Source organism: Prionailurus bengalensis, chromosome A2 (assembly GCF_016509475.1).
Source record: "Prionailurus bengalensis isolate Pbe53 chromosome A2, Fcat_Pben_1.1_paternal_pri, whole genome shotgun sequence".
In the NCBI taxonomy this organism is placed as follows: Eukaryota; Metazoa; Chordata; class Mammalia; order Carnivora; family Felidae; genus Prionailurus; species Prionailurus bengalensis.
In genome coordinates, this window is record NC_057348.1 from 154,637,706 (window position 1) to 154,655,564 (window position 17,859).

The 17,859-nt window shown below is 45.5% G+C and overlaps 1 protein-coding gene across 3 annotated transcripts in view; it reads right to left on the bottom strand.

The window, feature by feature from the left end:
- The window catches only part of DENND2A (DENN domain containing 2A), a 105,144-nt gene that overhangs the window by 64,893 nt on the left and 22,392 nt on the right, over positions 1–17,859 (bottom strand). For all 3 annotated transcript variants that reach the window (XM_043589716.1, XM_043589715.1, XM_043589714.1), the window contains exons 2-3: positions 11,494–11,595; positions 7,538–8,692 (exon numbers count right to left, since the gene is read on the bottom strand). In XM_043589716.1, the coding sequence (XP_043445651.1) occupies positions 7,538–8,692; positions 11,494–11,595 (1,257 nt within the window). The remainder of the gene's footprint in view (positions 1–7,537; positions 8,693–11,493; positions 11,596–17,859) is intronic.

The window sequence follows — 17,859 nt, forward strand, 5'->3', positions numbered from 1 at the left end:
CATGGGGCACCGGGGTGGCTCAGCTGGTTGAGCATCTAACTCTTCATTATAGCTCAGGTCATGATCTCATGGTCCCGGGATCGAGCCCTATGTTGGGCTCTGTGCTGGTTCATGGAGCCTGCTTGGCACTCCCTCTCCCTCTGTCCTTCCGCCTGCTCAAACACTCATGCTTTCTCTTTTTAAAAAAAAAAAAAAAAAGCTATAGGGGCGCCTGCATGGCTCAATCAGTTAAGCATCCGACTTTGGCTCAGGTCATGATCTCGTGGTTCAAGGGTTCGAGCCCTACACTGGGTTCACTGTTGATCCTCTGTCCCCCTGCTATCTCTCTGCCCCTACCCTGCTCTCTCTCTCTCAAAAATAAACATTTAAAAAATTATTTAAAAAAAAGACTTGACAGTCACTGCTCTAATGTAGAATAACAACTTTCCTCTCTATTCTTTAAAAAAAATTTTTTTTTAATGTTTATTTTCGAGAGAGAGAGGCAGAGACAGAGTGTGAGCATGCAAGAGGTAAAGACAGAGGGAGACGCACAACCCGAAGCAGGCTCCAGGCTCTGAGCTGTCAGCACAGAACCTGACAGGGGGCTTGAACTCACAAACTGTGAGATCATGACCTGAGCCAAAATTGGACACTAAATGGACTGAGCCACCCAGGCACCCCTGTCCTCTCTATTCTTATTTCTGTTTTCTAATGCAACTGCCATTAAATAAAGAATTTACAAAATCAAGCTTCTCTCATGCTTTCAAAGTAACTTTTGCTTTGTCAAATTAATCAAACAATTTGCCCCTTTGAAGATTTTAAGCACTCAGTTTTTAGACATGGCAGTTACAACTGCCTCTTGGATGGCATGTTGACTGGAACAGCCATGACAGGAACAGACCACAATATGGCTGGTAAGTGAAATTAAGCACTCACTGGGTAATAGCTGAGGGTTGCTGTCCAACCAGACCACTCTGGGGATCCCTATCAGTCCTACCGAACGTGGAAATTATGGAATCAATAACAGCAGGCATATGATTTGGTAGCCATATAATGACCCAGGCTTCCTGTCCTCAAAAAGTTCCACAAATTGTATGCTAAAGCCTCAAGAAAAGGCTGAATCTATCTATACAATGCCAAATAATGTTGAAACGTTAAAATTTTGGTCAACATAGTTATTTGGCTTCATAAGGATCTAAAAACTCCATCATAGGATTAAATTAAACTAAAATTAAAAACCTGCATGCCAGGGGCACCTGGGTGGCTCAGTCAGTTAAGTGTCTGACTTTTAATTTCTGCTCAGGTCATGATCTCTGCTCAGGTCATGATCTCATGGTTTGTGAGTTTGAGGCCAGCATCAGGCTCTGCGCTGACAGCGTGGAGCCTGCTTGGGATTCTCTCTCTCCCTCTCTCTCTCTGTCCTTCCCCACTCACCTGTGAATGCTCTCTCTCTCTCTCTCAAATAAAAATTTAAAAAAACCCTAAAAAAAACAAAAACCAAAAAACTGCATCCCAGTTAAAACATTTTGGGTATACAGATACATGTAAATTCAGGATGCTGCTTACACTTAAAAAATAGTAACTTTCCTTGTTAAATGTAGGCCTTCAGGCATTCCTGCCAGAGTTATTCAATGCACGCCATAGAACATACACAACCAAGTTAATGCTGCTGTAGGAACCTTATCTTTGGAATTTCCTGACATTTAAGGGTTTCTCATTTCCCATTTTAGGATTGAAGGCATAAGTCCTTGCATTTAATTTCCTGGGGCTTTAGCGAAATGAAGAAAGGAGGAAGGGGAGAGAACACAGAACAGAGGAGAAAGGGAAGAGGAAAAAAAAAGAGAATGTCCAGAAAAAAGGCATTTTCTCAAACTGAGAATCTCAGTCCACTGGTTTGGCTCCTGCAAGAGTGGACCCGTCGGCCTATGAAAATAAGCTGAATACGTTCTCTGAAGTGCACAGCCTGGCCATGTAATTCTAAACCCTCCTAACCTCAAAATCCTTAATCATTTCTTTCTTCAGCCTTGGCTTGGCTCTCCTGCCTCAGAGAGGACAGTAAGTCAGCCAAATCCTGAGTTGAGCCTCTTCTTTTTTTTTTAAGCGATAGGACCACAATAAAGAGCACACTTTATTATTTTTTTAAGTAGAAAGTGAACATCTTGCCCTAATCACCCCCATTGTACTATTTTAAACAAAAGGAAAAATCCAAAGCCAAAATTCTTAAACACAGCTGATGCAACCATAATCAAACTGGCCAAGAAAAATTTCATCTTTGGACTGAAACTAAGTAACTTTAGCTGGTTTTAAAGAGAATGCTGGAACACTGAAAAGAGCAGATGGTAGCTACGAGAGAAAAGATAATGGGAATAACTGTTCACCAGGTTGATCTGTCTGCACAATGAGGACACAGCAGAAAGACTCTGATTTCCCAGCACCAACCGACCTGCCCCTGGGAGAGGGGGGCTTTTTTTTTTTAACGTTAATTCATTTTTTGAGAGATAGAGAGAGACAGAGTGCAAGGGAGGAGCAGAGAGAAAGGGAGACACAGAATCCGAAGCAGTCTCCAGGCTCTGAGCTGTCAGCACAGAGCCCGACACGGGGCTCGAACCCACAAACTGTGAGATCATGACCTGAGCCAAAGTTGGACGCTTAACCAACTGAGCCACCCAGGTGCCCCGACAGAAGGAGCCTTTTTGGAGGAACAGCCCAGGAAGGGCACAAAGAGCTGCTGTCACAACACACTGGGGGCATGAGCAGCGAGGTCACCAGAGCACTCACGCACCTGGGCTTTGGCACTGGTTTGGGAAAGGATTTAGAACCAGAGATGGGTACGAGCTTTCTCAGAACATCAACACGGAAGCTCTAAATTCTTCTATGGATTCTACATACCGATGACGCTAAAGCCTGGTGAAGACCAGTCCCATTTATGGAATACTGATACAAAAATCTTAAATAGAGTAATAAACCAGGACCAAATGGGAGTTCATCCCAAAAATGTAAGAATGGGTCAATATTAGGGTATAAAGTCATTGCTCGTAGGTCAGAGGATAGGAACCATATGATCATATAAAGCTACTGAAAGTAACTTGACAAAATCTGACGTCCAATTCTAATCTTTAAAACTCTTAGTAAAAAAGGAAGTATAGATGAAAATACCTTGATTACATAAACACATACCTCAAACAAGAGTACCTGTGAGCAGAACACCAGCAGCATTACCATGAAAGTCAGGGAGGACACAGGGCTGTCCACTGCTATCAGCACTATTACTTAACCCTGTTCTGAAAGCATTAGCCAGTATGACTCAGAGAAAAAGTTCAGAGATTTAAAAGAAAAGGCAAAATGATAATTCTTTGCAGACGATATTATATACATAGAAGATCCAAGAGAATCCACTGACAATTAGCAACAGTAAAAAATTTCTTGAAGGGGTCTTTCAAGAGAATAACATACAGGGGTGCCTGGGTGGCTTAATTGGTTACGTGTCCAACTTTGGCTCAGGTTATGATCTCACATTCGTGAATTCGAGCCCCGCATCGGGCTCTGTGCTCAAAAATGAATAAACATTAAAAAATAAAAAAATAAACTAGGGGTGCCTGGGCGGCTCAGTTGGTTAAGTGGTGGGCTTTGGATCAGGTCGTGATCTTGCTGTCCGTGAGTTCAAGCCCTGTGTTGGACTTTATGCTGACAGCTCAGAGCCCGGAGCGTGTCTTGGATTCTGTGTCTCCTTCTCTCTCTCTGCCCCTCCCCCACTCACATGCTGTCTCTCTCTCTCTCTCTCTCAAAAATAAATAAACATTAAAAAAATAACAAACTAACATATGTTGTGTGTGTGAAATTTTGATAGTGACATCTAGAACATTTGGAACAATACATGCAAGAACAGTCACAAGATATTTTTGAAAAAAGGAGGATAATAAGGAAACGAAAAAGGGGGTTATAATTATTACAAAGGTGAACAATTGGTCACTTTTTTTGGTGTACGACAGGAGAGTGTACGTGGTATGTCAAAGAGAATCAACTGATGACTAGGAACGAGAAGAAATTTCTGTCAGCTCTACTAGATATTCAACATATTACGAGGTTAAAATAATTAAAATAGTTTGGTGCTAAAACAGAAATAGCTACTCTAAATATTAAACAGAATAGAACCTGGGGCGCCTGGGTGGCGCAGTCGGTTGAGCGTCCGACTTCAGCCAGGTCACGATCTCCCGGTCCGGGAGTTCGAGCCCCGCGTCGGGCTCTGGGCTGATGGCTCAGAGCCTGGAGCCTGTTTCCGATTCTGTGTCTCCCTCTCTCTCTGCCCCTCCCCCGTTCATGCTCTGTCTCTCTCTGTCCCAAAAATAAATAAAAACGTTGAAAAAAAAAATTTAAAAAAAAATATATAAAAAAAAACAGAATAGAACCAGAAAAAAATAACAGCAGCTTACATTTATTAAGCATTCACCATATTCCAGGTTCTATTTTCATTTATGTTTACACATATTTATTCATCCAATCTTCACAACAAAGCTATGAAGTGGTTTCTAGAGTTATCGCTATGTCACAAAATAAGTAAAATGAGGCCAAGACAAATTTAGTAGCTTGCACAACGTCACACAGCTAGTAAGTAGCAGATCTAGTAAGTTCTCTGGCCCTAGAGTCTTCTCGAACGCTATATGCTATTCACCCCAGCATTATATGTAAATTGGAAACAACTGAAGCACCTGTCAGTAGAGGAATGGTTAAATATGGTTTATCCACATGAGGTAAAGAATGTAGCAGTTCAAAAAGGAACGTGAAGAAAAAAGTGGCAGCACTGAAAGATCTCCGCGATATCCTATGTGAAAAACAGTATATAGAGCAGGATTTCTTTTTTAAAAGGACGTAATTTATATCTATCCCCCCCCCCTCGAATATGCAAACTTTTTCCACTGGAAGAGAACATAAGAAATTATGTTTCTTACAGCAAAACGATCCTACCTGACAGACCATGCTGAGTAGGAGAGTGACATGACTGAATATATTTCTAGAAAACTCCTCTGGCTGCTAAGGAGGAATATATTAAGGTGGAAGGTAGACAACAGATAAGTAGTAAGAGAGCAGATGGAATCAGATTCAAGATAATGTTTAAAACTAGAACCGAAGAGCTCGCTGATGAATTAGACGAGGGGTGTGTGAAAAAGAGACGAATCACAAATCACGCCTAGGTTTTTGGCCTAAGTGCAATGAAGGATGATGCCTTTAACAAGATGGCAATTATCTGGCCTGGACTGGGATTTAGGTTTAGACACATTCAGTCCAAACTGTCAGATAACCAAATGGAGAACTGTGCAGGAGATGACAGTGCAAACTTTCACGAGAGGAGGGAGTCAGGGCTGGAGAGATACATCTGGGGATCGCAAGCAGGTAACTGACATTTAAAGCCATGGGACTGAATGAGATCATTTAGGAAGTGAATGATGTAGATGGAGAACTAGCTGCTCTGATCCCGGTCGATGGTGTGTCGGGCGTGTTATTCCAACACTCAGGGAGAGAGGAGAACAGAACTGAGCAAGAGACTGTGAAGTTGGGCCACCTGGGAGGTAGTGACCTAGAAGTCCAGGGAGCACAGTGCTTCAGGTGGAGGGAGTGAAGTCGTTCCTCAAATGCCAAGAGATGTCATGTAAGAAAAGAACAGGGAACGGGCTGTTGGATTTAGTGAGATGGGGGTCACAGGTGGCCTTGGGTCAAGGGAAGTTTCAGGATAAGTGGCAAAAGCCCAACTGCAGTGAGTCAAGGGAAACACAGAGATGAAGAGGGGTGACCACAGCAGGCACAACGGGTTTGAGTTTTGTACTGTAGCTGGTTTCCAGATTAGTGGGTATCAAACCAGTTAGCACATAACAAAAATGGACTAGACATTAGTTCTCCAAGCAGAAAGGAAATGGTTTTCAAAGCACAGATTTTAACTTCAAGCATTCACATTTTATTATCTAATGTATTATTTTAACATTACAAAATACAGTAAAACCTTGGTTTGCGAGCATAATTCGTTCCGGAAACATGCTTGTAATCCAAAGTATTTGTATGTCAAAGTGAATTTCCCCTTAAGAAATAATGGATTCATTATTCCATTCCAGAGGATTCATTCCACAACCCAAAAATATTCAGATAAAAATGGTTACAATACTGTACCATAATACAAAATAATAAAGGAAATACAAAATATAAAGAAAAGTAAACAAACTAACCTGCGCTTGCCTTTGAAAACCTTCGAGGCTGGTGTGAGGGAGACAAGAGAGAGGAGGGTTATTGTGTAGGACGACTTTCACTATCACTAACGGATGTTGACTACACTACATATTAATAAACTCTTGTCACAGACTGTATTTAAAGTAACTGGCAATTAAGGCAGCAGAGAAAAGGGTCTATATCTGCAGGCAGCCTGACCTAGAATGAAGCAAAGCATTCCTAGGCTTACTCTTGTATGGAAGAACAAAGGACTTTGTGCTTTGAAGTGACAAAATACACTCCTGCCAGTTGTGGGCACCTTCCAGCTTTCAGAAAAATCACTGATTTCTGCCAAACGCTGTGGCATGAGACGGAGCATCCAAGCATGGGAGAGGATCACCCATAATTCTGCAGCGAGCAAGCGAGAGAGACAGAGACAGAGAGACAGAGAGAGAGGGAACCTTGGCTCAGTTGTGATCATGTGACATTCAGCATCACATACAACTCGTACTGCAAGATATCACTCGTTTATCAAGTTACGATTTATCACAAATGTTTGCTTGTCTTGCGGAACACTCGCGGAACAAGTTACTTGCAATCCAAGGTTTTACCGTATTTAGTGTGTGCATCTTTTAGCATGTATAAATGAGGAAACTGAGGTTTCAGGTTCAATAACTTGTTCAAGGTCACATAGACTGTGACAGGGCCAAGGTAGACACAGCTGCATGTTTCTAGAGCTCATACCAGGAAAAAAACATGAAAAAATGAGCCAGTGGAGATTCAAAGCACCATGCACGAATTGGGGACGGTGGTGGCAGAATGAGTTGTTGGCACCAATTATTTTAATTGCCAGGGTTAACACGAGTTTTCGTGGAACCCTTGGTTAGTGTCAGAATGACAAGGACTTATCACATCCAAAGGTAATTTTTCAAAGCAAATACTCTTTTTTGACGACAGAGAACACAAAACACATGCATCAGCTATCACATCTCCAGGTTTAATCAATAAACTATCTCAAGCCATGAACGGTCTCGACCAACTACAAGATCCATCAGCATAATAAAACAAACAACGAGGGGCACCTGGGTGGCTCAGTCGGTTGAGCATCCGACTTTGGCTCAGGTCATGATCTCACAGCTCGTGAGTTCGAGCCCCGCGTCGGGCTCTGTGCTGACAGCTCAGAGCCTGGAGCCTGCTTCTGGTTCTGTGTCTCCCTCTCTCTCTGCCCCTAACCCACTCGCATTCTGTCTCTGTCTCTCTCAAAAATAAACGTTAAAAAAATTTTTTGAACAAAAACAAACAATGAGGCTCACAGCAGTTGTGATGCAGCATAAACTACTGGAGCAGACAGCCACCTGTCACCTACCTGTGGTCAGCACTGGGTTTCGGTCTTCCGGTCCACAGTCTTCTGTTCACAGAGGAGGGCGGGGGAGAGGAGGGCAGCGGAGGGGGAGGTAGAGAAGGCAGAGGAGGCAGGTGCCTCTTGTCCTTCCTGAAGCCTGGGTTCCCGTCCTTGTCCCCTTCTCCGTCGTGTTTGAACGTTCTCCGGGGTTTGGGCAGGGGGTTGATGAAGGGTTTGGCGGGGGGGCCCTCCGAGCCCCTGTCCGCACTCTCCAGGCTCCGGTCGCAGGGCCTCCTGCACGAGCCTTTCCTTTCCTCTGCAGCCTCAGGGGCGAGCTCCCTGGCTTCTAGGTCCCAGTGGTGGGACCTGAATTCAGAGCCACGCCAGCCCCCTCGGTTCTCAGGAAGGGCGGGCCCCTCCTCGGCCTTGTCCGGCAGGCAATGTGGGGAATAACAAGTCCCTGGTAACTGGGGATCCAACCCTGCCGATCCATCCTTCAAAGCTTGCTCGAGTTTCTCCACCTGCCTCAGCACGGAGAGGCTGTCATTCGGCAAGCGCTGTTTGCCCGGCCGCGACTCGCGGCCTCTGCCCAAGCTGGGAGCCGGCTGCTCGGTGGGCTGGCTGAGGTCTTGCCTCGGTTCTGCATCCTGTCCCCTGACTTTCACAAGCCCTTTATTCCTCTCATCCTCCTTGCTCTCTGCTTCTGGCCTGGTTCCATCCTGAGCCTCTGTGCCCCACGCTCTCACACCATCACTGCTTCTCCCCATCACACAGGACGTCAGGTAATCCTCTTGCCCGTCTGCTTTCCTGCCGGGGGCAGGAGTGGGCAGCTCTTTTCTCCCTTCCCATTCGGATATCTTGTCCTTTATGCTGAGGGGCTTAGGCCGGGCCCCTCCTCGGGCAGAAAGGCATGGGTTCTCGACACCGCCGAGCTGCCTCTTGCCTCTTGCCTTGCTGGCTTCTTTAGCATTGAGATCTGAAGCTGAGTCGCTGATGATCATATTTGAGGTGAACATGTTCTGCTGAAAACAGTCCACTCTTGACTCTAGCATCAGGTTATTGAGACTTTCCAGTGAGCTCCTTGTGGGGGGTGAATCCTGATCAGTCTCTGGGGAAGGAATGGGGGACCTAAATGGCCTTCGAGGGTCTTCCCCAGCCTCTGGACCTTCCACCTTGACCCTGGACAAGAAAGACAAACACTGGGTGAGGCATTCTTGGTTATTGTTCTTGGCTGCTCATAAAGATTTGCTAAAACTTAGATATAAATGTTATATGCTAGTTGTAAGTCACAAACATTGAAGCCACCACTTTAAAAAGATCACTTTGTTGGGGCACCTGCGTGGCTCAGTCGGTTAGGCGTCTGACTCGATTTTGGCTCAAGTCATGATCTCACTGTTCACGGACTGAGCCCCCCATCAGTGGGCTCTGTGCTCACAGTGCGGAGCCTGCTTGGGATTCTCTCTCTCTGCCCCTCCCCTGCTCACTCTCTCTCTTTCAAAAACAAATAAACATTAAAAATAAATAAATAAACATTAAAAAATTATCTTGAAAGAAAAGCAGAAAAACATTTTTTTAAAAAAAAAATTTTTTTTTTTCAACGTTTATTTATTTTTGGGACAGAGAGAGACAGAGCATGAACGGGGGAGGGGCAGAGAGAGGGAGACACAGAATCGGAAACAGGCTCCAGGCTCTGAGCCATCAGCCCAGAGCCCGACACGGGGCTCGAACTCACAGACCGCGAGATCGTGACCTGGCTGAAGTTGGATGCTTAACCGACTGCGCCACCCAGGCGCCCCCAAAAAAAGCAGAAAAACATTTTAAAGCTAGTCTAATGAGAATAGGAGTCTCTATGTTTTTGAATACAAAACATTCTTCCACCAGCAAAGGTTATAACTAAGCGGAGTGACCTTGGACATGCCATCATTAGCAAGCACACGTGGACCAACTTCATGGTGCACATTTTTTGAATGGGTGGTTCTGACAATATAGGAATTCTGAAACTCCAGTTAAGGTTCACAATGAGAGATGGATAATTTCATGCATTCTGTTAGTATTTAGCTCCCTGTTCGAAGACTAAGAGTTATTTACATGCAGACTTCTCCCTCCACTGGGACATTAGCACGTAAATTGTGTTGCTGTTCACGGTTACACAGCATAAATTAGAAACTTGTGCAAACGTAAACACATTTTCGTATTTTAAATATGGCTATCAAAGCAGAATTCCTGATTTAAATAAACAATCAGAACGCACGAGAGAGTGCTTACAAAAGAGAAACATATTTTTTAATTGCCCTGTCACCACTGAAGACATTAGCATGAATTCAGATATCAGTCAGAAGCAAAAGCAGAATCAGTTTGTTGACATTTTACTGAGAGTTCAAAAGGCAGAAGTGAAAGTCCTTACTCTCACAGTGCTAGAAGCAAGATGAAGAGACAGGACAGACACGCATTCAGAGGGAACAATTCAGGTTAGTTCATGCTTAAAGACAGTGGATGAGAGGGACGCCTGGATGGCTCAGGTCACGACCTCACGGTTTTGTGAGTTCAAGCTCTGCACTGGCTCTGTGCTGGTGGCATGGAACCTCCTTGGGATTCTTTCTCCCTCTCTCTCTGCCCCTCCCCAACTCACGCTGTCTCTGTCTCTCTCAAAAATAAATAAACTTAAAAAAAAAGACAGTGCATGATAGAATAATCATTAATATCATATGTACTATTAAACATCATTGACAGCAAATAAATATGGCTTTCGAGTCAGAGGGACCTCAGTTTCAATCTTGGCTCCATTTTTTTTTCATTTTAAAATAAGAAACCTCCCTCCCTTCTCTAGACTGCAACTTGAATGGTGCAGAGGCCAAATTTATCTTGTTTTCTGTGCCTAGTACACACTTGGTAGTCAATATTTACAAAATGAATGAATGGATGAGTTAATATTGGTAATGTTCCCACATGATAGCACACAGTGTAGGTTGTGATATTACTAAGTGGCAAGCAGTGTTTTTAATTTTTTTTTTAAGTTTATTTATTTTTGAGAGAGACAGAGAGAGAGAGGGAGAGAGACAGAATGCGAGTGGGGGAGGGGCGGAGAGAGAGGGAGACCCAGAATCCAAAACAGACTCCAGGCTCTGAGCTGTCAGCACAGAGCTTGCCGTGGGGCTTGAACTCACAAACCTCGAGATCATGACCTGAGCCGAAGTCGGCACTTAAACGAGCCACCCAGAAGCCCCGGGCAAGCAGTGTTATTGTAGTGATTACCGCTCTTGTCTAAGATCCCAAACATCTGGAGTGACCTCACAATCACTGAGGCCCTATGTAAAAATTTCTGAAAAGGAGAAAGAATGGCTTGCTGGAAGACTGCACTGGATTTACGGAGCTCAAGCAAGAGAGGCAGGGGTGGTGAAACCAGATGCAGAGTGCCTTCTCCACACAGTTGCCGCACCCAAGAGTTTCTCAAGGTCCTGTTTCCAGGACTCTATGGCTCCAGAAGGGACTCGGGCCTGGGGTGCAGAGCTGTGAACAGCCCAGCGGTCGTCAACCCCTCTGAAGAATGAGACAGACAATCAGAGGAAAGGGCTCCATCTGGACAGAAAACAGCATTGCTGAGATAAAATGGGCAAAGCTGGCTTTGCGGACAGATGCAGCTGTAAAGCTTTACGGTGCAAGTATAATTCAAATACCCATGCATCTTACTAGTTAGAAAAATAAATCCTGGGCTGGGAAGCGTATCGGGGAGAGGCCTGAAGCTGCCATGCGTCTGTCCTCTTGACAACTGGACATCAGTCAGACCTTCCCTTGACCACTTTGGCCTCAGGTCCTGCAGCGCCTTGGGGAGGATGTACAGGAGGCGCATCACAATGACCGGGAAAAGAACTCCTCCTTGGTCCAAGGAAGTGAGGTCAGAGAGGAGGGAAAGGAGACAGAGAAAGGAAGGAAACTGAGAATCCAGGCCAATTCCTACACTCTCGGGGGAGAAAAACTCTTACTTGTCAGCCAATTTGTAGCTCAGGTTTTCAGTCTGGCTGTGGCTGCCCTTGGCCGGCCTGCACACTGTCATCATGTCAGCACCAAGAGGAGCTCCAAGTCGCCTGGGGGAACAGGGATGCACACTTGGTGAGTCACCACGGCAGATCTAGGGCCCACACCCTGAACTATTTATCCCTGATAGAGTCCAGCCCGGAGTGGGGCGGGGGTATGTGTGACTGGAACACACCCTTCAGAATCCCGGACCCAGGGGAGGGCGCAAGGGCACAGAATCCCGAGGTCCACCTGGACTCAGACCCCATACCAACCTCTTCACCTCCAGACCCCATGCCAATCTCGTGTGTGTGTGTGTGTGTGTGTGTGTGTGTGTGTATAAGCAAAACAGATACCAGCTCAACGTGACACTTTCAGCCTAAGAACCCGTAATGAGCTAAAAGTCCCCAAAGAAGAAATGAGTTGTTACTTTACTTGAAACAAGAAATAAACTAGGTGCCAAAGCAGAAACATCTGCACAGAGGTACTTTTGCGCTGGCCCTCATGGGAAGCACACACCCACAGTGCCCTTGGCTTGGGAACCACGCAGGAAGGACCTCTCCCAGCGGCCGCAAACCCAGGGGAGGAAACATGTAACCCCTAGGGTCATCTGTCTAAGGGAAACTAGGTGGTTCTGGCAAACCCAGGAACCCCACGGGGCACCTTAGACCTGAAAAATAATCAGGACCATGTGGATACCAAAGCAGCTGCCTCAGCGCCATGGTGGTTGCACGATATGCCAGAGCCTGACATTCAACTGAAGTGAAGTGGCTGATTAAAATGTATGATTTCGGGGCACCTGGGTGGCTCAGTCTGTTAAGCATCCGACTTTGGCTCAGGTCATGATCTCACAGCTTCTGAGTTCGAGCCCCACGTCAGGCTCTGTGCTGACGGCTCTGAGCCTGGAGCCTGCTTCAGATTCTGTGTCTCCCCCCTGCCCCCCGCCCCTCTCCTACTCATGTTCTGTCTTTCAAAAAATAAATGAATGTTAAGAAAATTAAAAATAAATAAAATAAAATGTATGATTTCAACAGCAAGTCCCTATAGAACTCTGGGTCTCTCAACACGAGGACAAATGGACATTGCTCAGGTGGACGTGGTTTGGAAGATGAGGCCCATCAGAGAATGCCAACAGGATGGGCTATGCAATTCATTTACCTCGTCCCCGTCCCTCCCGAGGGGGACGAGGTAACTCTTTGACTAGAGTTTCAAGGAGTATTGAGATATTGGAGATTCATATTTTTTTCCCACTGACCCTCCAGGGACTTCCTCTTCTGAATTCCTCTAAAGTTCCGAAATTCCCATCCCCTCTTCCAGGAGAATTTATCTGCCAGGTGACAGGGTGGGCTGCCCAAACTCCTGGCCTGGGCATCCCCTTCCTGCAAGAAATCAAAGGGCTAGGCTTCAAGATATCCATATAACTCCTGGGAACAAGGAGAGGGAGGCCAGCAGGAGGAAGAGAAAAAGGAGAGTGAGTGTGGGTAACAAATTAAAAAGAAGCAGAGTAGGACTGGTGAGCTGAAAATACAGGAAGGGAACAGACTGGTCCAAGAAGGTGTGCGTTTGGGGAGGAGGAAAGAGGCTCAGGCCTGCGCACAGACCTCAACTGCCCCTTACCAGTCATGTGGCACCCTGCAGCTTGGGGGATGGCCACGCTGGAAGCAAGCCCCGCTCTTTTTTTTTTTTTTTTTTTAAGATTCTTAGAGAATGAGTGAGAGAGCAAGCACAAGTGGGGGAGAGGCAGCACAGGGAGAGAGAGAGTGGGAGAGAGAGAGAGAGTGAGAGAAAGAATCTTAAGCAGACTCAATGCTCAGCACAGAGCCCAATGTGGGACTCGATTCCACGACTGTGGGATCATGATCTGAGCTGAAATCAAGAGTCGGACACTCAACCAACTGAGCCACCGAGGTGCCCCAAGCCCAGCTCTTTAAGATAGCCAGACCCAGGATTCTCCTCTCCTGTTATGGAAAAGAGCACTGAAGGGCCTTTCAGAGACAGGAAGGAACTCATTGCCCCTCTCGTAAGTTCCACAAAGCTTCTGGTCCACTATACTACAATTTAAAAAATTCAAAAAAAAAAAAAAACAACTCTGGAGCCTCTCCATTTGGCCGGACTGAAAGACACTGCCCTTCTGTCCTGAATCTGGCGCAAGGCCTGTCAGATGGCAAGGACAGTGGCCGCCCCCGCCACCCCCTTCATGCCTGCATTCTGCCTCCACACAGACCGACCGCAGGGATGCAGCCTTGTTCCCCGTGAGCAGCTGCTCTGTCCACCTACCCTCTTCTTTCAAGCTGGCACCCCCTTTCCCTGGCACTACAACGAGGTGCCAGGCTTTGTGCAGGACGCTCTGGGCCTCAAGGATGAGGAAGACAGGGAGTGTGCCCTCAGGGAGAACACCCGGGACTGTGCTTGGGTCACTATCGGCCCTGGCATCCAGCTCTCCCCAAAGAGAACAATTTCCCTATACTTCCCAGAAAGCCAGAGCTTTTCCAAAAGGGACAAAGGCCACTGTGTCTCCTGTGTGGAGAACCACATATGGACTCTGAGGTTGAAGTCACAAGAAGCACTTGATACGGTACTGAAGTGAAGACGATTCCCATGGGGCAGTAACAGCTTCGAGTGCTAAACGCATGGTCTTTGGAGAAATAGCTGATGTCATATTCCAAGAAGCTTCAGGGGCTGGAACTCAGAAGGCAAAGAACGTCCCCCACTCAGCAATCAGCGTGCTGGCATTTCTGAATTCACAGAGGAATGGAAAATGCGGCCCCCAAAAACCTACGACCCTTCCCTTTTCACCTGTGTTGTTTAAAAGTCATTAGTTAGGTGACAAGCCCAGCCTAATTTGCTGATGGGAAGTTCTCTGACTTAAAATTACCATAACTTCACTATCACTTTATAGGTCTGGGATTGCAAGATGGAGCGATTTCAAGTGTGGTTCACTGGGAATCTGGGAACCGGGGGCCTCGTCAGACAGGTAGATTCCTGGGCACCAGTCCAATGTACCAAAACCAACTGTCCGGGCAATGGCCTGGAAGCTGCATTTCAATACAGTAAAGCAAAGGCCTCAGGTGATTTCTTACGCAACCCAACATTCTTTATTTCTTCCTGGGCAATCTGGCCTTGTGATCCAGACTGGCTTCCAGGAGGTATAATGAATGTATGACTAATAAAAACACATTTTCTCACTCAATTGCTTTCCATAAAAATACAATGGAGACATTCATCAGACGGGCTTAATTAGTACTAATAATTAGTACTGATCATTTTAATTCAATTTAAAATGTTAGACAAAATTCTGAAGCTAAATAACGGGTGGTACATGAATATATTTTTTAGTGAGATGCTTCTGGTCAGTCTCAAAGGCCCACAGAAAATGTAACTGCTCCAGACTGACATTACCGGATCAAAAACCTGTATTATTTTAAAATTCTTTTACGTTGGGGCGCCTTGGTTAAATCGGTTAAGCAGTTAAGTGTCTGACCTCAGTTCAGGTCATCATCTCACAGTTTGTGAGTTCGAGCCCCGCATCGGGTTCTGTGCTGACAGCTCAGAGCATGGAGCCTGCTTCAGATTCTGTGTCTCCCTCTTTCTCTGCCCCTCCTCCGCTCACAGTCTGTCTCTCCCTGTCTCTCAAAAATAAATAAACGTTAAAAAAAAATTTTTTTTAATTCCCTTACGTTAATCCACTAAGCTTGAAGTTCCAGCTTGATCTCTGAAAACACTTTCCTTAAGGACCTTGGAGTACTAAAAGGTGAAATCATTAATTAAAACCTAAGTATCTCTGGAGTGCCTGGGTGGCTCAGTTATGAGTGTCCGACTCTTGGTTTCAGATCAGGTCATGATTGTGGGATCGAACCCTGCATCAGACTCTGCACGGATAGCCTGGAGACTGCTTGGCACCTCCCCTCTGCCCCTCCCCTGCTCGTACTTGGGCGCTTGCATGCTCTCACTAGGGAAAGGAAGGGGGAGAGGAGCTCCTCCAGGATCCTGCCCATGCCTGCCTGTCTGCTCTTTCCTCCACTGCCACTTGGGGAACCAGTCTGGTGAAGCCAGGTAGTCTTCACTACAGGTTGTATGATTCCATTCATACGAAATGTCTAGGGTAGGCAAGTCCATAGAGGGAAGGGGAGTTGGGACTGACTGCCGATATGTAAGTAAGGGTTTCTTTTGGGGATGACAGAAATATTCGGTGACAGTTGTACAACACAGTGAATATACTACAAGTCACTAAACTGTACACTTTTTTTAAAGTTTACTTATTTATTTTGAGAGAAAGAGAGAGCACGAGCAAGGGAGGGGCAGAGAGAGAATGAGAGAGAGAGAATCTCAAGTAGGTTCTGCACTGTTAGTGCAGAGCCCGATGCAGGGCTCGAACTCACAAACCGTGAGATCATGACCTGAGTCGAAACCAAGAGTCGGATGCTTAATGGACTGAGCCACCCAGATGCCCAAAACTGTACACTTCTAAGTGGTAAATTTTATGTGAGTTATTATCTCCATCAAAAAATACATTATAAGGGGTGCATGGGTGGCTCAGTCGGTTGAGCATCCAACTCTTGATTTCAGCTCAGGTCAGGATCCCAAGGTCATGGGATCAAGCCCCACTTTGGGCTCTGAACTTTGTGTGGTGCCTGCTTAGGATTCTCCCTCTCTATTTCTCTCTCTCTCTCTCTCTCTCTCTCTCTCTCTCTCCCTCTCCCTCTGCCTCTCTCTCCTAGCGCTCTCTCTTAAAAAAAAGCAGGGGGGATGCAAGCTGGTGCAGCCACTCTGGAAAACAGTATGGAGGTTCGTCAAAAAACTAAAAATAGAACTACCCTATGACCCAGCAATTGCACTACTAGGTATTTATCCATGGGATACAGGTGTGGTGTTTTGAAGGGACACATGCAACCCCCATATTTATAACAGCACTATCAACAATACCCAAAGTATAGAAAGAGCCCAAATGTCCATCGATGGATGAATGGATAAAGATGTGGTGTATATATACAATGGAGTATTACTCGGCAATCAAAAAGAATGAAATCTTGCCATTTGCAACTACGTGGATGGAACTGGAGGGTATTATGCTAAGCGAAATCAGTCGGAGAAAGAAAAATATAATATGACTTCACTCATATGAGGACTTTAAGAGACAAAACAGACGAACATAAGGGAAGGGAAACAAAGATAATATAAAAACAGGGAGGGGGCAAAACATAAGAGACTCATAAATATGGAGAACATCAGAGGGTTACTAGAGGGGGCATGGGAGGGGAGATAAGCTAAATGGGTAAGGGCACTAAGGAATCTACTCCTGAAATCATTGTTGCACTATATGCTAACTAATTTGGATGTAAATTAAAAGAAAAGAAAAGAAAAAAAAAACCATGAGGTTTCACATTAAAAAAAAAAAGTTAAAAACAAAAAGCAGGAACAACTGCAGATCATGAGGAGATCTGGCCCCCACCCCAGACAGAGTGAATCATACTGCCAGGAGGGCCTAGGAATATGCATCTCTAAGCTCCCCAGGGAAGTCATGGGACAGTGTCAGAGCTGCTAAACCACATTTATCTTTCTGCCTCTTGTATCGTCAGTCGGCAACAGAAATACTCTCCTATGGCCTCTCCTTTGTAAGGCAGCCTTTCACTCCAGTGTGTCCGTTTGCGCCTATTTCGGAGCAGCTCCAAAATCTGGTGGAGGAGTTATCAGCCCACAGTTAGTTGCCTCTGTCCCTTGAACCCAGGGGTAAATGCTCCAATGAGCATTTGAAAATGAAAAGCTCATTTTCACGCTAAAGGAGGCCTCAAGCCCAAAAGCACAATCTGAGTCATTTTAAGACTTTCTGTGGGTCTGACTCCTCAGTTACTGACGGTATTTTCTTTTAACAATTTGGTCAGTATTTGCCTGACCTGCACCTGTCAGTTTGTCTGACAAATGAAGCCACTGGGAATTTGTGGCCAGAACAGCCTGACAGTGCAGGAAGGAACACACTTTGTGATGCTCCTGTGGCCAGAGGCGGCTAAAGATTTTTATTCTTCCTTTCATAAACCCGAGTTTCACACCTGCAGAACATTCTTATGTACAGAGAGATGTATTTGGCCACCTTAGTAGAATGGAAACACATTTTCACTTGACAGTATTTGCAAACCCATGCTTTTTCCGTCACTCGCAATGTAGAAATACTTCCATATGTTGCCTTTAGGTTGTGTATTTTGTCGAGGTAAAAAGAGATAAAGTACAATTAGGTGGCCATCTTGCATATGAGCACTAAGCTACAGTGTGTGTAAGGTTTTAGTGCTGCCAGCCCTCCCGGGGGAATGCTTGAGAACTACCCGTGTCACCGCTGTGGAAAA